Source organism: Chanodichthys erythropterus, chromosome 5 (assembly GCF_024489055.1).
Source record: "Chanodichthys erythropterus isolate Z2021 chromosome 5, ASM2448905v1, whole genome shotgun sequence".
NCBI lineage: Eukaryota > Metazoa > Chordata > Actinopteri > Cypriniformes > Xenocyprididae > Chanodichthys > Chanodichthys erythropterus.
The window spans coordinates 1,673,419-1,698,433 of record NC_090225.1 but is presented as its reverse complement, the minus strand read 5'-3'; the positions used below and the strand labels follow the sequence as shown (position 1 = coordinate 1,698,433).

The 25,015-nt window shown below is 34.5% G+C and overlaps 1 protein-coding gene across 5 annotated transcripts in view; it reads left to right on the top strand.

Moving 5' to 3' along the window:
- Nucleotides 1-853: 853 nt before the first annotated feature.
- golga4 (golgin A4) overlaps nt 854-25,015 on the top strand; it is a 52,614-nt gene continuing 28,452 nt past the window's right edge. Inside the window, exons 1-10 of one of the 5 annotated variants that reach the window (XM_067385610.1) lie at nt 854-1,041; nt 5,183-5,257; nt 8,527-8,628; nt 12,756-12,824; nt 14,635-14,949; nt 18,404-18,451; nt 18,605-18,661; nt 21,226-21,324; nt 21,393-21,534; nt 21,627-21,820. In XM_067385610.1, coding sequence (XP_067241711.1) covers nt 973-1,041; nt 5,183-5,257; nt 8,527-8,628; nt 12,756-12,824; nt 14,635-14,949; nt 18,404-18,451; nt 18,605-18,661; nt 21,226-21,324; nt 21,393-21,534; nt 21,627-21,820 — 1,170 coding nt within the window. In that variant the 5' untranslated portion in view covers nt 854-972. Of the gene's footprint in view, nt 1,042-5,182; nt 5,258-8,526; nt 8,629-12,755; nt 12,825-14,634; nt 14,950-18,403; nt 18,452-18,604; nt 18,662-21,225; nt 21,325-21,392; nt 21,535-21,623; nt 21,821-25,015 lie in introns of all 5 variants that reach the window. The other 4 variants (XM_067385609.1, XM_067385611.1, XM_067385612.1 and 1 more) reach the window with 4 other exon arrangements.

The following is a 25,015-nucleotide window of genomic DNA, read 5'->3' as shown; positions in this document are numbered from 1 at the left end:
GTAAGACAAAAACACAATAAAAAACAAAACCATTCATACAAAATAATACAAAATACACTTTTATTTTGCTAAGAGGATTAATTTAATTTGCTTATTTTCATATGAAACGCTTTTTTGTTGAAGTTGAAATAATGTTGTTTCAATGTTGAAACAACATTTGATGCTAAATACTTGTAAAAAGGTTAATAAAATATAATAAACTAATAAAATAACATTGAAATTTTAACAAGATTTGTACATCGAATGAGTGTAATAATGTCTTCAATAACATAAAAAAGTCAGAAAAATCTGCCTTTTAAATTCTAAATCATATAATTATCATTATTTTATTAACATTTTATTATATTTTGATCACAAGACTTCTTCAGAAATCTAAATGTAAGTTAAAATTATTATAATAATTGTATGTTTTAATTGACTATAAGTATAGTATTTTTATTTAATAAATATGCATAATTTTATGACATTGTATCTACATACATAAAGGTACTTACTTTTACACCCAAAAAACATGGTTATTGTAGTTAATTAACCATGGTTTTGACACACTAAGTTAAACCATGGTATTTGTAATAAAACTGTGGTTATACAAATGCAAATCAATCCGCCAAACAACAAAAAAACAAAAACAAAAACATGCTTACTACACTTTTACTATAATAAATGTTTAATTTTCATACTAAAATGTGCTTTTAGTACCACAATACTACCATGGTATCCTTGAAAATACCCTGCAGTAACACATAAATACAAAATACAATTAAAGTATATTTGAGTTCAGTGACATTGAAATATGCGAGTTCAATAACTCATAATCGTCCTTTCTGAGCCTCTCGTGTACCCGTAGCTGTTCACTTTTCCTCCACGTCAGCTGCATCTGCGCACTGCTCTCATCCACACATACATCAAGTTTCTTACACTGGTAATCGGACAGTAAAACCTTTCCTGACGTGACAATTATCGCATGGAGTGATGTTTAAGAAGCTGAAGCAGAAGGTGATAGAGGAGCAGTCGCCTCAGCGGAGCAGCGCGCAGGCGCAGGTCAGTGCACTTTCTTTGCTCATGTAGCATGTATGCTAACAAAACAAAACACAACATCAAGTATATACTACAAGGATGTCTTCTAACACACTCATTACCGTGTGTTATAGATTTAAATTACAGTGTAAGCTCTTTAAATAACTAATAAACTAGCGGGTTTGTTATACACTGACAAAACGGTACCAAAATTAGAATTGAAGCATCATGGTATTAACATGGTATTTCAAATAATACTATGGTACTGAAATTCATGTACTATGGTATTTTCATGGTACTTCTAAGAATACCATGGTACTATTGTGGTACATGTCATGGTAGTATCTTGGTACTTTTTTGGTATGTTGTTGAAAATGGGTGTCAGGATGTTTACCTGTACTTTTTGTGTATTTACCATGATATTGAGATAAGTCATGTAGTTAATATAAGAGATTTTAGAGCCCATCTGAAGGTTTGTCATTAGATCAGTCGTTTTTGGACTTTGGGTGTTGGTCTGTCAGCTACTTAAAGGATTAGTTCACTTTCAAATTCAAATTTCCTGATAATTTACTCACCTCCATGTCATCCAAGATGTTCATGTCTTTCTTTCTTCAGTGGAAAAGAAATGAAGGAAAACATTCCAGGATTTTTCTCCATATAGTGGACTTCACTGGGGTTCAACGTGTTGACGGTCCAAATGTCAGTTTCAGTGCAGCTTCAAAGAGCTCTACATGATCCCAGACGAGGAATGAGAGTCTTATCTAGAGAAACCATCACTCATTTAAAAAAAAAAAAAAAAAAATTATATACGTTTTAACCATAAATGCTCATCTTGAACTAGCTCTCTTCTTCTCTATTTGAATTCCGGCAGTGTATTACTGCCCTCCACAGGTCAAAGTATGAACTAATTGTTATATACTTGCAATAGCATATTGTATATGACAATTTAGTTCAAACTTTTGACCCCTTCAGCTGCAAATCTCTCTGTGATTTAATTCAGTTTAAAGCCAGATGAAACAGCACTGACATAATCAAAAACACTAACGTGCAAATCAGGAGAAACATTGAGCTGATCCAGTTAGAATATTTTTCAACCAACATTTACCATGGATTTACTGTGGTAAAACTAAAAGTGTAACTGTGCTATATTGTCAGAAATGTAGGTTAATATCTGATTTTATTTCATTTTTAATGTAGACTTAAATGCCAGTAAGGCCATATTACAGACTATTTTTGTTATAAACTTGCAGTTTTGTGCATTCGTATTTGTATTAAATGTGTTTAGACCAAATACCTGAAAGCCATTCTAGATATATAGAAACAATATTTTTTACTTTTTACCATGTAGTGAGGTGCCATGTGTGGTTTAACCTACAGTGATCTAATTAGAGTACTTTTAATTTAAATAAGAACAGAGTTCTAACTCAGTAATAATATTTAAATTTCACCTTTTAAAAACGAGGTTGTTTTATAGATATTGTTTGTGTATTAAATGTGCATTATATAATATATAAAAATAGAAAAGGAACCGGCCCCCAGATGTGTCCACAACATCGAATCTGGCGCCCTTTTAAAAAAGTTTGGATACCCCTGCTCTAGATAAGACTCTTATTCCTCGTCTGGGATCATGTAGAGCTCTTTGAAGCTGCACTGAAACTGACATTTGGACCTTCAACCCGTTGAACCCCAGTGAAGTCCACTATATGGAGAAAAATCCTGGAATGTTTTCCTCAAAAACCTTCATTTCATTTCATTTCCACTGAAGAAAGAAAGACAAACATCTTGGATGACATGGGGGTGAGGAAATTATCAGGAAATTTTAATTTATAAGTGAACTAATCCTATAATGAACCACAAACCAACCCGACCTGTTAACCAGACACAAGTTTCCCTAAACAGACGTGTTATTGAAAGGTTAAACATCTACTTCAGTTTGGTTTAATTATTAAGCAAATGTGTTATAGATAAAATATATGTAATGTAAATATATATAAATAAAAATTATAAAATAATAAAAAGATATGTCTGTGTCATATTTTAACCCATTTATATCTATTTATGTCATGTTTCATAATGAAATTGAAACCTATTTTACACTGTTCATTTGTATTTGTAGGATTTTTCTAACAATTAATCGCATTTAAACCTAAATATAAAACCAGCCTGTTGTAATTTGAAAAATGTAATTCATATTAATCTGCTGTTGTGAAACTGTACAAGTTATATTGTGAAGTGCACAATCATGGTAGTATTTTTAAAGGTGCAATATGTAAGATTTATATCCGCTAGGGGCCTTTTCAAAACAAAGGCGTAGCTTGATGACGCCAAGTTTGAGCGCAGAATCTTGGGACATGTGGTCTCCATCTCAACGGACGGTGGAATAGAATTGGCATAGGACTCGGGAAGTAATCATGTTCATGGATGAGATTATTAACGTTATTATTAACGAGGAGCTGGAGCGATTGATCAACACACGCCTCACGAGCAGCGGGACTTTTATTATGACACAGTCGCCGGCGCCGCTTCCGCTTTTCCGGTCATGAGTAAGAGGTAACGCAGCTCTGTTTATCATATTAGATACATTTGAGTGTGTTGAAAATGATGTTATAACGTTACTCTGTGCGTTTGCAGCTTGTGTTGATAAATGTCATGCAATTCATTTTAAAACGTATGATGGAGAAAATGCTGTATTACTGTTACTAAAAATAAAGCTGCATCTGATTATGCTATGTTAGCTACTTCACAAAATAGTGTTTTTCTCTGAGGCATGGTAAAGCATGGTACTCGCAAAAATAAAATCAAGAAAATTAGATTTAAACAATAAGACTAAACGTGTTGAGCTATATAACAATAATTCGTTTTCTGTCCATAAATATATCAAAACAGTTGTTCCCTTGTCTATTAAAACATGTAAATATTAAAGCGTCTTTGGTGTTTCCATAGTTTCTACAAAATAAAAGCGCAAACCGAGGGTAACGCGGATATGACGCAATTGACAGGCGACTCCTCACACGTCCCGGAGCCTTGGATAAAATTAAAATTTTCTCACGATTTACAAATAGTTGCAAACATTTGGGATGTTGTAAGTACTCAAGTGAACAAAATATATAACACTGGCCTAGTGGTTTTTGGATATTTTACTGTGAAAATGTTACATATTGCACCTTTAACTTAAACAGAAAATGCAGTGATAATAATGTATAGTAATTATATTTTAACTGACTATAAGTATATTTTATTTTATTTAATGACTATGCATAATACTATGATATTATATGTACATACAAAAAAGTACTATTTATGAAAGTTAACCATGGTTTTACTACAAAACAAACAAACAAACAAAAAACATGGTTATTATACTTAAACAATGGTAACCACAAATTAACCATGGTTCTGAAACACTAAGTTTAACCATGGTATTTGTAATCAAACTGTGGTTATACAAATGGTTATCAATCTGCCAAAACTACTATAATAAAACCATGGTTAATTTTCATACTAAAATATGTTTTTAATACCACAATACTACCATGGTATGGTTACACTTGAACAGAAAATGTAAATTTCCATGGCAGGAGGATTTTCATTGCATATTATAGTTTTTCTTCTGTACAATAATGAATATTTGAGGGGGAACAATAATGAATATGTCTCTGTCCCTTAAAATATTTTTTTTTTGCAGAACTTAATTTTGTGTTTTTACTATTTAAATATGACATTTCTTTTGTGTTTGGCCTCTAGTTGAAATCAGTACAGTAAAACATGGTTAAATTCAGCATGAACCGGAAGCTGTGATAGATTTTTTTTCTCTATTGTGACAAATATCCGAGGGAAACTGCTTTGCAAACAAGAACAAATGTAGGGCAGGGCTTGATTGGATGGTTGTGGTTTGCTATTGGTGGATCTTATGTGAATGACAGGTTGCCCCGCCCTCATCATCAGAGAAGGATGCTGCAAGAGGGAGGGAAAGTTATTTTGATTCAAGATTACAAGGCACATGAATTAAACAAAAATTATGATGTGCATGGATAAATCATTTATAATAAATAATGTAATATTCCACTGTCGATTTTGATCTGATGGTGACTTGAGCAGTAGTTTCCACTGACTCTAATGCGATTATTGTGTCTTGATGTATAACACGCATGTCTGTGTCCGGCAGGTGAGTTCAGGAGAGAGGCGTGCTCAACCCCCTTTCCTGCATCAGGATGCCTCGGCCTCCCCCAACGACAGAGAGGTACGCAGACAAACTAAAACGGGCCTTCTTCTCATTGGTCTTGAGTGCATGTAAATGAGCAGCAGCTGCTTCCATGTCCCAGATATGCCCTTTAACTCTTCTGCATAGAATATCTGAACCGTTATGAATAAGAATACACAATAACACAAGCTTTTCACAAGATTTCAGACACAATACATTTAATAAATGCCTTCGGGTCAGATCTGCTAATTGTTTTACTTCCATTGAGTTTTGGTGTTTGTCAGAGGTGTGGGAATATGCAACGTGTCCCATACTAGAATTCAAATATTTACTTGGTTTGAAATTGTAATATTAAGCGTCACTTAAGAGTCTAAATATAGATTTAATAATCTGTGAATTAAAATGCTGGTTAAGTTAAATGATCTATCTCTTGTTTTGCAGAGATATAAAATCAGTTTAATAATCTCCAGCTGGTTGGTAACACATGACATGCTATTATTGTACTAATGCAGGCTAATAATAGTTCAGTTTTGTCATTTCTGGACTGTGACATTAGACCCCCTTTGAAGCATGAATCTTTAAACAAACATGGTAAATAATGACTTATGAATATGCCTTAGGAAATAGTAATGGACTTTAAGACACTCTTCTTTGTTTATCTTTGGGAATTTCACCAAAGTAGCCTAAATCGAGTTACTATTTTTTTGTTTTATTGATGTTTTTGTCCTCTTTTATGAATCACAGCTCAAATAGAATGAAGTGTGTCACCATTGCGGGTGAACCGTTTACTGACCCGTGAGCCGAGGTTTTGATTGCACTTTTGTCTCTCACATTTTCTGTTTGTATTTCTTTTTGAAATTTCCACCATATCTCAGAATGAATTCCACATCATTTCAGCATTTCCAGGGCTCAACAATAAGGATTACTTTTGCTTAGTTTTTTACTAGAATTGGCAACATTATCACTGGCCCTGCCACAATTGATATTTACAAAAACCTAAATTGATGTCTGTCAGAATTTTTATATATTCGGTATATTTAAATTTAAAAACTTTATATAATATTTCATTTTATATGATAACATAAAAATATATTAATCAAGATTTATAAATAATACATACTACTAGTATTTATAAAGATTTGTATACATTTATAATATATATTTTATATTATTATGCATTTTATTATATTCTATTTTTATTATATTACATTGTTATGATTTTATGTTTTAATGAAAAATAAATTTTAGAGGTCTGAGTCCAAGGCTATCACTAAAGTATGGAAGCTTGTTTCTGCCATGAAATAGAAAAGGTAATTGCGACTTTATATCTCACAATTGTGAGAAAGTCAGAATTGCGAGTTAAAAAATCAGAATTTTTCTCAGAATTGAGTTTATATCTCGCAATTCCGACTTTATATCTCGCAATTCCGACTTTATATCTCGCAATTCTGACTTTATATCTCGCAATTCTGACTTTATATCAGGCAATTCTGACTTTATATCTCACAATTCCGACTTTATATCTCACATTTCTGACTTTATATCAGGTAATTCTGACTTTATATCTTACAATTCTGACTTTATATCTTACAATTCTGACTTTATATCTTACAATTCTGACTTTATATCTTACAATTCTGACTTTATATCAGGTAATTCTGACTTTATATCTCACAATTCCGACTTTATATCTCACATTTCTGACTTTATATCAGGTAATTCTGACTTTATATCTTACAATTCTGACTTTATATCAGGTAATTCCGACTTTATATCTCACAATTCCGACTTTATATCTCACAATTCCGACTTTATATCTCACAATTCCGACTTTATATCTCACAATTCCGACTTTATATCAGGCAATTCTGACTTTATATCTCACATTTCTGACTTTATATCAGGTAATTCTGACTTTATATCTTACAATTCTGACTTTATATCTTACAATTCTGACTTTATATCTTGCAATTCTGACTTTATATCTTGCAATTCTGACTTTATATCTTGCAATTCTGACTTTATATCTTACAATTCTGACTTTATATCTTACAATTCCGACTTTATATCAGGCAATTCCGACTTTATATCACGCAATTCCGACTTTATATCTGGCAATTCTGACTTTATATCAGGCAATTCCGACTTTATATCAGGCAATTCTGACTTTATATCTCGCAATTCTGACTTTTTATCAGGCAATTCTGACTTTATATCTCGCAATTCTGACTTTATATCAGGCAATTCTGACTTTTTATCAGGCAATTCTGACTTTATATCTCACAATTCTGACTTTATATCTCACAATTCCGACTTTATATCAGGCAATTCCGACTTTATATCAGGCAATTCTGACTTTTTATCAGGTAATTCTGACTTTATATCTCACAATTCCGACTTTATATCTCACAATTCCGACTTTATATCAGGTAATTCTGACTTTATATCTTACAATTCTGACTTTATATCTTACAATTCTGACTTTATATCTTACAATTCTGACTTTATATCTTACAATTCTGACTTTATATCAGGTAATTCTGACTTTATATCTCACAATTCCGACTTTATATCTCACATTTCTGACTTTATATCAGGTAATTCTGACTTTATATCTTACAATTCTGACTTTATATCAGGCAATTCTGACTTTATATCAGGCAATTCTGACTTTATATCTCGCAATTCTGACTTTATATCTTGCAATTCCGACTTTATATCTTACAATTCCGACTTTATATCAGGCAATTCTGACTTTATATCTCGCAATTCTGACTTTATAACTCACAATTGTGAGAAAAAGTCAGTATTGTTAGAGAAAAAGTTGCATTTACCTTTATTTTTTTTATATAATGGTGGAAACAAGCTTCCATACTAAAGTCAAAACTTTGCATTGGTGTCATATTTAATTCACCAAAATTTGACACGGTAGAAACACAAAAACTGTAAGATAAAGTGACAACACAGCTATGTCAACTCACTGACCCATCCTTATTTTTGAGCCCTAATTTCTTCTGTGCCATGACGGCTAGAATTGCCTTTTTGATGTCTCTACTAATGACACATCATGCTTTGATGCCAATCATGAACTCTACACACAAAATCAGCTTTGGTAGTGACATCAAACAGTGTAAGTCTGCAGCCTGAGTGTGGATCCGCTGTCTCAATTCTCTTTCTGTTTCCACAGATGTCATTCTCTCATCCTCTGACTATTTTTCTGTCGTTTCACTCATTGTGTTGTTTTCTCATTGCTCTTCACTCCTCGGTCCTGTCATTAATGCATTGACTCGTATGGGGGGGTCGTTCAGCTGCTGGCTGGGATGATAGCAGAACCTGCTTTTCTCTCTGAGTATACTATCTTTGCTCTGGACCACTCGAAACGACCCAAAGCGGCCCAGGTGCCCAGTGCGGTGAGTCTGTCCTCACACATCGCCTCCTTTTCCTCACCCCTCGAGAAATACAACAAACCCTCCTCGTCCCTCTGCGATGCCTTTGGAGGTTATGGGCTAGAGGAGGCCGAGTAACACCTGCTTGCAGCTTTGACCATTTCACTAGCCGCTCTGCATAACTCAAAGGCATCTCGCTCCTAACCCCTGCATCTAATATCTTGCGTTCCTCGTTAGGCCTGATTTGTAGGATGGCAGTTGCTTTTCTCCGTTGTTTTTTTTTTTTTTGTACCTCGGAATGGTTCCTCTAATTTGCAGTCTCCAGGAATGAATGTTATTCCCTTAGTGTTAGAAATTGGCCATGGATTCCCTGTCCCTTTCCCGAAGTAGTATCCTCATAGATTCCCCTCGGTTATACAATGATGAATGTTCCCTTGCTGTTCCCTGAGATTTCTTGTGATTTCCCTGTGAAATTAATTAGGCAAAAACTTCAGATTCTTGGTTTAAAGGTTTTGTGCCTCTAAACTTGGAATACTGAAGGTCCTTTCGCATGACTTGCGTCAACATTTCCCAGTGCACACTTTATTTACATTGTTTTTTTTATTTTGAAACTGACACAAGGGGGATCTAATGGTTATGTTACTTGGTTAAGTAATATAATATAAAATGTTTTTTTCTTAATCTTAATTACTTAGGTTTTACAGTAAGGCCTATTTACTTTTTCCAGTACAGTTAAGCCCAAAGTATACTTCGCTTTTTACGCATACACAATGGTCCATGTACAGTGCGCAAGATGCGAATTTCGCCATCAGAAGAGTTTGCACGTACTGTACACGCACATGCACATTTAATTTTTTTGCAATAATTAGTTGATTTGCCCTGGGGGCGTCGATTCACAAGGTAGTCGAACAAAACCTGCATGAGTCAAATGAAGTGTACTTTGCGTTAGACTGTGAAAAAGACGAAGTATACAGAGGGCTTTATAGTGTTTGTAGAGAAGGTAGAGGCTCAGCTCTGACAGAAGGATTTGCTCATTACCTCTAGATACAGATAATCCCTTCACATGCACCTGAGCACATTACACACACATCAGCTGACATACAGCACCGCCAATCAGATCAAACACACTGCTCATGTGATCTGGTGTATTATTGGTCACTTTATCTTGCCCATTAGTTAGAAATGGACTAAAGGATTATACAATGGATATATGACATTTACAAGGACATTCAGATGTGTAAAGTGGGATTAATTGTGTTTTTCAGCATAATGGGATGTATATGAATGTTTAAGGGTATGCTTTCATTAAATAAATATGCTTTGTATCTGCACAAAATTGGCTATATACATCTCGATTGACCCTGAAACATTTTCCCTTCAGCTTTGCAACAAACTGTTTTTTTTATATGATTAGAAAAAAAAAAATGCTGTAATAAAGGTTAAAATGCCCTGCAAATTAATTCTGGGGACAAATATTGTGTTAATTTCTGATGCTGCTATTTGTAGTATTGTTCATTAATTTGGCTTTGAATTGATACTGTACAGCAATATTATAGACAGTTGCGATGATAACGGCATAAATATACTGCTGGTGCTGTGTTTATAATGTGACATTACATAGTCAAAGTCTCCCTGACCGTCATTGCTATATGCAAATGTGTTTAGGTCCTCTCTCAGTAAACTGGAAGTGTTTATTGCTAAACTGACTTGTGTAAATGTTCTGAAGGACACTTGTGGTTTGAGTGTCCTTGGTTATCAAAATGAAAAATGTCTGATAATGCTGTGCTTTATTACTTTTGGCCTGAAGTGTGTAGGGATTGTCTTCTCTACAGCAAACAGAAAGTGAGCTTCAGTTGTTGATTTTAAATATGACTAGCTTTGACATTTGACCTGCAGCAAAATGCCATTTCCAGTATTTAAACCCATCTTTTTGAGGTCACCGAGGTCTGGACTTTGGTACATTTTTCATATTTTTATGACTTTATGCATCAATTTTAAATGCATTTATTTTTTTCTAATTTTATGAAATCTTGCTATATTTTATGTCAGATTATATGATATGCATCTTAGCTGAAACTGGGACAACACTGATTGGGCCTTAAACAGCAGGTTCTTGTTTGCACACAAATTAAACTTTGATGTTGGCATTGTTATACATTGTGCGTGCAGCTTTAGATTTTATTTTTAATCAATTCATATTAAAAAGCATTCAATTCTATGGAAGCTTGTTTCCGCCACTAAAAAAAATGTAAAAAGTAATTGCGACTTTTTATCTGACAATTCTGACTTTTTTCTCAGAATTGTGAGATTTAAACTTTAAACCTCACAATTGTGTGATATAAAGTCAGAATTGCTTTAAATAAAGCAGAATTGTGCAATATGAAGTCAGAATTGCCTGATATAAAGTTAGATTTGCTCATTATAAAGTCAGAATTGGATGATAGTCAGAATTGTGAGTTATAAAGTCAGAATTGCGTGATATAAAGTCAGAATTGCATGATATAAAGTCAGAATTGCATGATATAAAGTCAGAATTGCATGATATAAAGTCAGAATTGCATGATATAAAGTCAGAATTGCGAGATATAAAGTCAGAATTGCATGATATAAAGTCAGAATTGCTCATTATAAAGTCAGAATTGCATGATGGTCAGAATTGCGTGATATAAAGTCAGAAATGCGAGTTATAAAGCCAGAATTGCGAGATATAAAGTCAGAATTGCGAGATATAAAGTCAGAATTGCGAGATATAAAGTCAGAATTGCGAGATAGAAAGTCAGAATTGCGAGATAGAAAGTCAGAATTGCGAGATAGAAAGTCAGAATTGCGAGATAGAAAGTCAGAATTGCGAGATAGAAAGTCAGAATTGCGAGATAGAAAGTCAGAATTGCGAGATAGAAAGTCAGAATTGCGAGATAGAAAGTCAGAATTGCGAGATAGAAAGTCAGAATTGCGAGATAGAAAGTCAGAATTGCGAGATAGAAAGTCAGAATTGCGAGATAGAAAGTCAGAATTGCGAGATAGAAAGTCAGAATTGCGAGATAGAAAGTCAGAATTGCGAGTTAGAATTGCATGATTTAAAGTCAGAATTGCGAGATATAAAGTCAGAATTGCGAGATATAAAGTCAGAATTGCGAGATATAAAGTCAGAATTGCGAGATATAAAGTCAGAATTGCGAGATATAAAGTCAGAATTGCGAGATATAAAGTCAGAATTGCGAGATAGAAAGTCAGAATTGCGAGATAGAAAGTCAGAATTGCGAGATAGAAAGTCAGAATTGCGAGATAGAAAGTCAGAATTGCGAGATAGAAAGTCAGAATTGCGAGATAGAAAGTCAGAATTGCGAGATAGAAAGTCAGAATTGCGAGATAGAAAGTCAGAATTGCGAGATAGAAAGTCAGAATTGCGAGATAGAAAGTCAGTATTGCGAGATAGAAAGTCAGAATTGCTCATTATAAAGTCAGAATTGCTCATTATAAAGTCAGAATTGCTCATTATAAAGTCAGAATTGCTCATTATAAAGTCAGAATTACGAGATATAAAGTCAGAATTGTGTGATATAAAGTCAGAATTCTGAGGGAAAAAAAAGTCAGAATTGTGAGATGTAAACTTGCAGTTACCTTTTTTATCTATTTATTTAGTGGTGGAAACAAGCATCCATACAATTTTGAATTACAATAGGACTAGATTTGTGTTCTGATACATTCTCATGTCCATGAACATAAACGGAGTAAAATTACCCATGACTTCTTTCATCTACCTCAGGGAGAACACTGTGGCCGTCTAACTCCTGCAGAACTCCACAATGCCAAATGCACACGCTCTCAGTAACCAGCTCCTCTAGTGTGTTTGGACTGTTTGCCCTTGACAAAGCTGCTAGTGTAGTCCTGCTGTGTTTAACTCCTTTGTTTGTTTAACGCAGTAGTTATGCTGTCTATGTTTGTATTTAACCCCTGTGTTCCTCTCTGAGTTGCATGAGGTTAGGGTGGGTGTAACCAGAAGCCCCTGCATTTCTCGTAGCAAAAACTAATATTGCTCCCAGAGTAATCGAGGTGCAGCACGATGGCTGGAGGAATACTAACCAACCGGGCCTAAAGTTGACCGCCGAGACACTCTTTCACTAATGTTTGTTGGTTCTGTTCTGATGCAGAGCATTGCTAAAGCAGCCGGCAGCTCTCCGAGAGGCAGTGTGAATGGGGATGGAATCGCTTCTCCTCAGGCAAGTGACAGTATAGTTAATGTGCTTTATTGTGTAACATTCAGGAACTGATTTGAAGCACCAAAACTATTCAGTGTTTTTTGCAGAATTTTCTGAAACAAGTTTGATGGCATAGTCATTATTAATGAAAGAAATGATTACTTTTATTCAGCAAGGATGCATTAAATTGATCAAAAGTGACAGTAAAGACTTTTATAATTAGGGATGCATGATATATCATCCACTATATATCGGTATCGGCTGATGTTAATTTTAACGTTGTCATTATCGGCCCGATAAGAAAATTTGGCCAATATATTAAAGCTGATAAATAATGGATTATTTTTTTTCCAGCTGAGACACTGTTCACCATGATGGTTTTGAAATTAGAAATAAAAATATTGGATTCAGATTTATTGGCCAATATATCTGTTATCTGCTTTTTTTGAATATAAAGAATTATTGGTTATTGGTATCGGACATGGCTTTTAATGGGGAGACTTTTGCTTTAGTAATCAGGCTCTCAAAATGTATCTAAAACTTTTGGATTTAGATTTATTGGCCAATATATTGGTTATCAGGTTTCAAATATAAAGAATTATCGGTATCGGACATGGCTTTTATTGGTGAGACTTATTTTAGTAATCAGGCTCTCAAAATTTATATAAATTTTGGATTTAGATTTTTTGGCCAATATACTGGTTATCGGGTTTCAAATATAAAGAATTACCGGTTATTGGTATCGACATGGCTTTTAATGGCGAGACTTTTGTTTTAGTATTCAGGCTCTCAAAATGTATCTAAAAAATTTGGATTTAGATTTACTGGCCAATATATCGGTGAATGAAGCGGCATTTAATAGACAGAGCCGTAGTTCACTGATAAGACACGCAATATCGCGTTCAATATCGATATGTATCGCCGTCGATATTGAACGCGATATTGCGTGTCTTATCAGTGAACTACGGTTCTGTCTATTAAATGCCGCTTCATTTGAAAGCAGGTGATGGCGATTTAGCGGCAATCAGGGAACCGGCTTTACTGAAGAAATGCGCGTGACAAAAGCATTCGATACATCGCCCAGCCCTAGTTATCGGCTTTCAAATTTAAAGAAATATTGGTATCGGCCAACATTTTCATATCGGTGCATACCTATTTATAATGTTACAAAAGTTTTCTATTCCAAGTAAATGCTGGTTTTCTTAACTTTTTATTAATCAAAGAATACTGAAATAAAAGTATCATGGTTTCCACAAAAATATGAAGCAGCACATCTGTGGTCAAAATGTTTCTTGAGCAGCAAATCAGCATATCAGAATGATTTCTGAAGGATCATGTGACACTGAAGACTGGAGTAATGATGCTGAAAATTCAGCTTTGATCACAAGAATACATTTCATTTTACTATATTTTCACATAGAAAACAACTATTTTAAATAGTAATAATATTTCACAATATTACTTTTACTGTATTTCTAATCAAATAACTTGGTGAGCATAAAAGTCTCAAACTTATGAACGGCACTGTGTGAAAGTCATAAAAGCAAAATGCATAGGTCTTAAAACAAATATTTTTGTAAAGCATGACTTTTGCACATTACTGTATATATCACAGGCAATGCATCTCCCTTTTTTAGCACTTCACATTTTAAATGTTTTGGTGGAGTACCATTGTTGTATAATTGTCATTGAATTTCAGTTGGAGTAAAACATTTTCATGACTAGGTATTTCATTGTCATTTTTGAGTAATAGGCCTGATTAAAGTTTGAATCTTTGTTCTTAAATAGGGTCTGAAATGGTTGTATACTCAAAGTATTTATTGTCCTCTAGAAAGAGGAGCCTCAGTCTCTGGCCCAGAAGCTGCAGCAGAAGGTGTCTTCCGTGGAGTCTTTGCTCCGGGGTTCGGGTCGTGGTGAAGGGCTCTTCCGCTCCGGCTCACGGGACAGTCTGGCTAGAAGCTCCTCCAGAGAATCCCTCACTCTCATCGGAGAGAATGACGCCCAGTCGTACGACCCTCCGTCAGACATCGAGAGCGAGGCGGAAGACTCGCCCGGCAGCGTCGAGGGTCTGTCCAAAGAGCAGCTCTTAAACCGCCTGCACAGGGTGGAGAGAAGCCTCGGCAATTACAGAGGGAAATACTCAGAGGTGAGCGACTCTGGTGTAAACATTTCTGGTGATCCAATCGCTCGTGGTCAGATGATCTGTGATCAGATCCAATTATGATCATTTTAGAGGGGTTTTTCTAGGGTAGTGTTTCAGATTACATATTATATTACTTCTTATATTACTTATTACTTCATATATATTACTTCTGATTAGAAGTCTGATATAATACTTCAGATTACTATTTTACTTATATATATATAATATATATATATATATATATATATATTATATTATATTATATTATATTATATTATATTATATTATATTATATTATATTATATTATATTATATTATATTATATTATATTATATTATATTATATTATATTATATTATATTAGTATTGCACATTAGGTATTTGAATAAACCGTTGGCGAGTTGCAATAAAAATGGCCAAATATTTGCTGATTTATTGGCCTGGTACCAACCCATATCCAAATCTGAGGCTTTCCCATTCCTGATGCATTAGGTTAAATGCAAATTAAAGCACAAACCATCATGTTGAGTAGGTTTCATGTTTCAAGGAAAGCTCTTTGGCTCATTTGTAATCCCCGCATTTCCTCTGCTGTAGGATGTGTCCCGAGATAATAGCGGAGTAATAGATCAATAAACTTTGCGGCATGAACATGCGTTGCATATGGTTAAGCTCTCATTAAGAGATTATTTGAACAAGTCGGTTTTGTTCAAGACGAGCTCAGCCCTCTAGTACAGACTATGCATGCTAAACACGACACATCAGTGCTGCCTCCGTTGAACAGATATCTGAGATAATGTACTGCGCTGACAGTGTGTGGATTATTAACGGTTACACTGGTATTTATTTACACTGATCCAGTCACTCAAGTATATGGAAGCTTGTTTCTGCCATGAATTAAAAATAAAAAAGGTAATTGCGAGTTTATAACTGGCGATTCTGACTTTATAACTCGCATAACTCGCGATTCTGACTATATAACTGGCGATTCTGACTATATAACTGGCGATTCTGACTTTATTTCTGGCGATTCTGACATTATAACTCGCGATTCTGAATATCGAGATTCAGACTTTATAACTTGCGATTCTGACTATATCTCGTGATTCTGACTTTATATCTCGCGATTCTGACTATCGCGATTCTGACTCGCGATTCTGACTTGATAACTCGCGATTCTGAATATGGCGATTCTGACTTTATAACTCGCGATTCTGACTTTTTAACTCGCGATTCTGACTATATAACTCGCAATTCTGACTTTATAACTCGCGATTCTGAATATCGAGATTCTGACTTTATAACTCGCGATTCTGACTTTATAACTCGCGATTCTGACTTTATAACTCGCGATTCTGACTTTATAACTCGTGATTCTGAATATCGCGATTCTGACTATATAACTTGCGATTCTGGCTTTATAACTGGCGATTCTGAATATCGAGATTCAGACTTTATAACTTGCGATTCTGACTTTATAACTGGCGATTCTGAATATCGAGATTCAGACTTTATAACTTGCGATTCTGACTATATAACTCGCAATTCTGACTATCGCGATTCTGACTTTATATCTCGCGATTCTGACTATCGCGATTCTGACTCGCGATTCTGACTTTATAACTCGCGATTCTGAATATCGCGATTCTGACTTTTTAACTCGCGATTCTGACTATATAACTCGCAATTCTGACTTTATAACTCGCGATTCTGACTTTATAACTCGCGATTCTGACTTTATAACTTGCGATTCTGTCTATATAACTCGCGATTCTGACTTTATAACTCGCGATTCTGACTTTATAACTCATGATTCTGAATATCGCGATTCTGACTTTTTAACTCGCGATTCTGACTATATAACTCGCAATTCTGACTTTATAACTCGCAATTCTGACTTTATAACTCGCGATTCTGACTTTATAACTTGCGATTCTGTCTATATAACTCGCGATTCTGACTTTATAACTCGCGATTCTGACTTTATAACTCATGATTCTGAATATCGCGATTCTGACTATATAACTTGCGATTCTGACTTTATAACTTGCAATTCTGACTCGCGATTCTGACTTTATAACTCGTGATTCTGAATATCATGATTCTGACTATATAACTTGCGATTCTGGCTTTATAACTGGCGATTCTGAATATCGAGATTCAGACTTTATAACTTGCGATTCTGACTTTATAACTGGCGATTCTGAATATCGAGATTCAGACTTTATAACTTGCGATTCTGGCTTTATATCTCGCGATTCTGACTATATAACTCGCGATTCTGACTATATAACTCGCAATTCTGACTATCGCGATTCTGACTTTATATCTCGCGATTCTGACTATCGCGATTCTGACTATATAACTCGCAATTCTGACTTTATAACTCGCGATTCTGACTTTATAACTTGCGATTCTGACTTTATAACTCGCGATTCTGAATATCGCGATTCTGACTTTATAACTCGCGATTCTGACTTTATAACTCGCGATTCTGACTTTATAACTCGCGATTCTGACTTTATAACTCGCGATTCTGACTTTATAACTCGCGATTCTGACTATATATCTCGCGATTCTGACTTTATATCTCGCGATTCTGACTTTATATCTCGCGATTCTGACTTTATAACTCGCGATTCTGACTTTATAACTCGCGATTCTGACTTTATATCTCACGATTCTGACTTTATATCTCGCGATTCTGACTATCACGATTCTGACTTTATATCTCGCAATTCTGAATATCGCGATTCTGACTTTATAACTCGCGATTCTGACTTTATAACTCGCGATTCTGACTTTATAACTCGCGATTCTGACTTTATAACTCGCGATTCTGACTTTATATCTCGTGATTCTGACTATATATCTCGCGATTCTGACTTTATATCTCGCGATTCTGACTTTATATCTCGCGATTCTGACTATCACGATTCTGACTTTATATCTCGCAATTCTGACTATCGCGATTCTGACTTTATATCTCGTGATTCTGACTGTATATCTCGCGATTCTGACTTTATAATCGAGATATAGTCAGAATCGAGATATAGTTAGAATCGCTAGATATAAAGTCAGAATTGTGTAATAACTTGCACAAAAAAGTCAGAATTGCGACTATATCTCACAATTCTGACTTTATAACTCGCAATTGAGTTTAAATGTTGGTATTCAGAGAAAAAAAGTCAGAATTGTGATTTTTTTTATTTTTTTTTTTTTTTTTTTTTTTTTTTATTATTATTTAGTGGCAGAAACAAGCTTCCATACTCAAGCCACCTTAGGAAGTGGTCAGGCATGTTTGATGCCATATTGCCTTTGCAATGTAATTTTTAATTTGCCAAAAACGCTTAAATAAGCTTTTAAAAAAAGAATTTTTCAAGTACATTTTAATAAAATAGAATAAAAAAATGATCATTATTACTCGACTGATACATTCTTTCTCTTTTTTCTTCTCTCAGTTGGTAACAGCCTACAGAACCGTACAGCGGGATAAAGAGAAAACTCAGGTAATTTCATATTCAGCCGATGCAGTAGAATAAATGACTGTAGTTTCCTTGCAGCTCAAGGGATGTTTTCCTAATGTTTTTCCTTTAATGAGTTGCTGTGAGGTTTGGCACCAATATTAGTCTGTCATTCATCTCTGTCTGTGTGTCTCTCAGGCCATCCTCAGCCAGAGTCAAGATAAAGCCCTGAGAAGAATAGGAGAGCTCAGGGAGGTTCGTCTCACGCTGTTCACTGCCTCTGTTCATCTGGCACACACATCAATTCTTCATCACAGGCTCTACCGTCAATGTTTTCCCACCTCTGATATCTCTATTACTCCTCACTTCACACTGTGTGCTTAAAGGCAGCATGAAACGGCATTTGCAATGCAGCTAACGTCTGCATGTTTCAGAGACATTTCATGATTTTGGCTGTCTGGTTTTGATTGGAACCATTATATGGAAGCTTTATATGGAATATAAAGCTTCCATATAATGGGATTATATATGGAAGCTTGTTTCCACCACTAAATAAAAAAATTAAAAAAGGTAATTGCGACTGTATATCTGGCAATTCTGACTTTATATCTCTCAATTCTGACTTTATAACTCGCAATTCTGACTTTATATCTCTCAATTCTGACTTTATATCACACAATTCTGACTTTATATCACGCAATTCTGACTTTATATCACGCAATTCTGACTTTATATCACGCAATTCTGACTTTATATCACGCAATTCTGACTTTATATCTCTCAATTCTGACTTTATATCACACAATTCTGACTTTATATCACGCAATTCAGACTTTATATCTCTCAATTCTGACTTTATATCACACAATTCTGACTTTATATCACGCAATTCTGACTTTATATCACGCAATTCAGACTTTATATCTCTCAATTCTGACTTTATATCACACAATTCTGACTTTATATCACGCAATTCTGACTTTATATCACGCAATTCTGACTTTATATCACGCAATTCTGACTTTATATCACGCAATTCTGACTTTATATCACGCAATTCTGACTTTATATCTCTCAATTCTGACTTTATATCACACAATTCTGACTTTATATCACGCAATTCTGACTTTATATCACGCAATTCTGACTTTATATCACGCAATTCTGACTTTATATCACGCAATTCTGACTTTATATCACGCAATTCTGACTTTATATCACGCAATTCTGACTTTATATCTCTCAATTCTGACTTTATATCACGCAATTCTGACTTTATATCACGCAATTCTGACTTTATATCACGCAATTCTGACTTTATATCACGCAATTCTGACTTTATATCACGCAATTCTGACTTTATATCACGCAATTCTGACTTTATATCACGCAATTCTGACTTTATATCACGCAATTCTGACTTTATATCACGCAATTCTGACTTTATATCTCTCAATTCTGACTTTATATCACGCAATTCTGACTTTATATCTCTCAATTCTGACTTTATATCACGCAATTCTGACTTTATATCACGCAATTCAGACTTTATATCTCTCAATTCTGACTTTATATCACACAATTCTGACTTTATATCACGCAATTCTGACTTTATATCACGCAATTCTGACTTTATATCACGCAATTCTGACTTTATATCACGCAATTCTGACTTTATATCACGCAATTCTGACTTTATATCTCTCAATTCTGACTTTATATCACACAATTCTGACTTTATATCACGCAATTCTGACTTTATATCACGCAATTCTGACTTTATATCACGCAATTCTGACTTTATATCACGCAATTCTGACTTTATATCACGCAATTCTGACTTCATATCTCTCAATTCTGACTTCATATCTCGCAATTCTGACTTTATATCACGCAATTCTGACTTTATATCACGCAATTCTGACTTTATATCACGCAATTCTGACTTTATATCACGCAATTCTGACTTTATATCACGCAATTCTGACTTTATATCACGCAATTCTGACTTTATATCAGGCAATTCTGACTTTATATCACGCAATTCTGACTTTATATCACGCAATTCTGACTTTATATCTCGCAATTCTGACTTTATATATGATTATCTCACAATTGTGAGTTGATATCTTGCAATTGGGATAAAAAGTCGCAATTACCTTTTTCATTTTTTATTTCATGGCGGAAACAAGCTTCTGTAGGATTAGGCATAATATATCAAATATTTAATATACACTACTTTTTTTGAAAAATATTAATACTTTTATTTAGCATGTATACATTAAATTGATCAAAAGTGATGGTAAAGACCTTTCTAATGTTACAAATAAAATTCTATTTCAAATAAATGCTGTTCTTTTGAACTTTCTATTAATCAAAGAATCCTGAAAAAAAATGTCAGTTTCCACAAAAATATGAAGCTGCTTTTATAACTGTTTTCAACATTTATATTAATCAGAAATGTTTCTTGAGCAGTAAATCAGTATATTAAAATGATTTCTGAAGGATCATGTGACACTGAAGACTGGAGTAATGATGCTTAAAATTCAGCTTTGATCACAGGAATAAATTATATTTTACAATACATTCACATAGAAAACAGTTAAAATATTTATTTTTTCTATACTGAAATGATTTAGTGTGCTTTTACTGGCTTAAACCGCCAGTTTTGCATCTGGATTGTGTCACAGTTCCCAAGTATGAGATCATTTAAACTCGGTAGCAAAAATGCCAGTAGCATTTTAGAGCAGTAGGAAGCTGCTCTAAAACTCAGTCAAAATACTCTTGATATGATGTTGAGCCTCATATCTCCTCTTCAGGAGCTCCAGATGGACCAGCAGACCAAGAAACACCTACAGGAGGAGTTTGACGCTGCTCTCGAGGAGAAGGACCAGATGATCACTGTGCTTCAGACTCAAGTACGTGTTATTTTGTTTTGCCCATTTCCCATGTTAACAGAGGTGATACTGAATCTGTTTGTCTTCAGGTGTCTCTCTTGAAGAAGCGACTGCAGGAGTCTGGAGGTATGGTATCATCAGAAGCTGAGACCTCTCAGTCCATGGATGCGGTTGACGCGACCTCTGACATTCAGAGCCCCTCGAAAGACGACAGCTCAACACTTAACACAGGTGTGTGCAGGCTCTCCAGTGCACACGTAACATGTTTCTACACAAAACTGTCTTTAACCAGTTTGTTTGTCTTGTGTGTGTGTGTCCAGCAGAGGGCAGTGGAGAGCCAGGTGGCACGGTGGACCTCGAGTTGCTCCAGAAGCGAATCAAAAGGCAAGAGAGTCTCCTGCAGAGATGTAAAGAGATGATTCGCTCTAGTAAAGAGCGCTCCGCTCAGCTGGGCAGCGAGAACGAGGTTTTACAGCAGCAGCTGCAGGAGAGGCTGCAAGAGCTGGAGAAAATGAAGGTATAGAAAAACTAAGTGACACAAAAACTGAAGAACATCTAGTTTTTGCACGTCAATGTTTTGCTTCATTGAGTTTGGTCAGGGATTTATTAGTTGTTCTATATCTGTCACTTAGTGGTTAAAGACCTGGACTGGCAACTGAAAGGTGATTATTCAGCGGTCACTTTGTTTTATTTTATATCATATCCTTTTTATTTTATTTTGCACTTTTTATTTTATTTGTACATGATGCATTTTATTTATTTATTTATTTATTTATTTATTTATTTATTTATTTATTCATACATGGATTTATTTTTTATTTTATTTATACATGGTTTATTTTTTTATTTTTTCATACATTGTTTATATATATATTTTTGTTTTCATACATGGGTTTATTTTTTATATTTTATTCTTACATGGTTTATTTTTTCATTCATGTATGGTTTATTATATATATATATATATATATATATATATATATATATATATATATATATATATATATAATTTAATTTGATATTTTATTATTACAATTTTTTTTATTTATTACAATTTTTGGGGGGGTTTTTATTCATAAATGGTTTATTTGAAAAAATCTTCATTTTATTTTATTCATGCATGATTTATTTTATTTATTTTTTATATTTTATTCTTACATGCTTTATTTTATTTTTTATATAATTTTGTTATATTTTTATTTAATTAAAAAAAATTATTTATTTTTAAATATTTTGATTATGATTTTATTTTTGAATTATGTTTTTTAAAATATTTATTTAAATATTTAATATCATATAAATATTATATATCTATATATATTTAATTTTTGATTTTTTTTATATATAATTTTTTTTATTTAATTTAGATTTCTTTTTTCAAGTTTTATTTATGCATGGTTTATTTATTTTTTCATACATAGGTTTATTTTATTTTTTATATTTTATTCTTACATGGTTTATTTTTTCATTCATGTATGGTTTATTTTATTTATATATATATATATATATATATATATATATATATGTATATGTATATGTATATGTATATGTATATATATATGTATATATATATATATATATATATATATATATATATATATATATATATATATAAAATCAAAAATCATATATTATTTATATATATATATATATATATAATATATGATTTTTGATTTTATATATATATATATATATATTTCATTTTTTTTTTTTTTTTTGGATTTTTTTTTTTTTTGGATTTTTGTTTTCAAGTTTTATTTATGCATGGTTTATTTTTTATACATCATTAATTCATGGTCCTGCCTTTGGAAGCGTGTTTGGTCCTGTGTGTAGTGATGTGGATGTTGCCCTCAATCTGCTTGTGTGTGTGTGTGTGTGTGTGTGTGTAATGGAGAGGTAGCGGGTGGAGCGCCATGAGTATGTTTCCTGTGGATGTGATGCGTGTGTGCTGTGTGTGGGAACAGTGCTCAGCGGGGACAGTGAGAGCAGAGGTTAACAGCCCACCCCTCCCTGCCTCAAACAGCGTATGGACACACATTACAGCCTCTCCGAACCCACTGTCACACTCACTCACACTAAAACACACCAGCTGACACTGATCTCAATGATTTACTCTCCTTTGCATTGCTTGACCACTAAATCATTTCAGATTTATGTGAAACACTGAAGTTAAATTTAAGTAGGATAAAACTGAAGACAGTTTAAGTGGTGCTTGTCCATGCAAAACACGATGCTAAGATGTTACTTGTTGGTTGCTGTGGTGTTCTGAGGTCTCTACCTTCAGGTCTATACACAACAAAAATAAGTGTCAAATTCTCTAGTTCAGGGAAACCAGCAAGAAAACAGGAAGTGACCAAGGAAGTAGGCCATTCCCTAACAGAGTGCCGTTCTGCGTTAGAGGTGACGCCGCCACAACCACTGGCTGCTGTCCTGGGCTGTAATTTAGGTTTGATTGGCAGTCTAGTGCGAAGACTCCAAGGGCTCCTGTGATGTGGATTTGGGCTGGTTTGGTGCACGTGTGTTTATCTGTGGCTGGAGTTCAGCGCAGCCTGCGGAGACATTGAAAATTATCCACAGCTCCTTGTTTGCTGTTTCAATTGAATCACCTGGTCTTAAAAAAAACAGAAAATATGATAATATAACTGCAAGCAGCGATGACGAGCCCTGACGCCACTGCCACTCCTGAGGCTGTGCATGACAGGCAATATGCATTTAAACTGGGTGAATGTAAAGGCAACTTCTGAGCCTGATTTGAAAAAAAAAAAATTCAAACCAAAATAGCTGACATCCTGTTTGTCGGAGCTAATGACTGTAAATTATAAAGTTGTCCACCTCGATGAGAAGAATATATGTTCAGATTTTGGTGACTGTAGGTAAAACTGACCCCCCTACTTTTTCAAAAGGTGGCGCTACTGAGCTCCTCCGCCATGCCCATTTCAAAGGCTCTGCCCATGTATCCTGACTGACAGTTCTGATGTGTGTGTGGGTCGAGTTTCATGCAATTTGAAGCATGCTAAGAGCCTTAGAAACACCTGAAAAAATGACACAGTTTGATGCATTGCCATGGCAACAGTGTTTAAGATATCAAGAAATCTTTCACAGGTTTACATCTGTCATGTTTTGACATTGTTCTGATTCTGCAAATCGGGTAAATATAAGAGGGGGATTTCGAAGCATTTGGAAAGTGACACACTTCCTTCTGCCAGTTGGTGGCGCTATAACTTTGACTCGCAATAGCCACATTGTCCCATGTGATCGGCCTTCGTTCGGTACAACAAACACATAGCTGAAGTTTCATCAAAATCAAAGTATACAGAAGTATAGGCATAAGTTTGTTGCCTCGCCACGGCCAAACCATTCGAGATATCAAAAATCCACTGCCGATTTTAACATCCTCAATTGTTCAAACAACCCATAATAGCTGACTTAGAGCATGAAAGTTGTTTGGCCCAATGAGATTTATATGTGTTCCGAGTGTCATAATAATATATGCAAGCATGTTTGTTAAATGGACCGTTCAAGGGGGCACTGTTGAGCCCTCCTGCCATGCCTGGGTACCAGCTTCGACCCAGCCCTATTGGCTGACGATTCTGACATGTTTTGGAGCACGTTAAGGACCCCAGCGAGTATCATAACTGTATGGTTGCTGATACCATTTTGTGTAGCCAGACTTATTGGACCTGCAAAGAGTTCTGAAAAATTTCCCTTGACA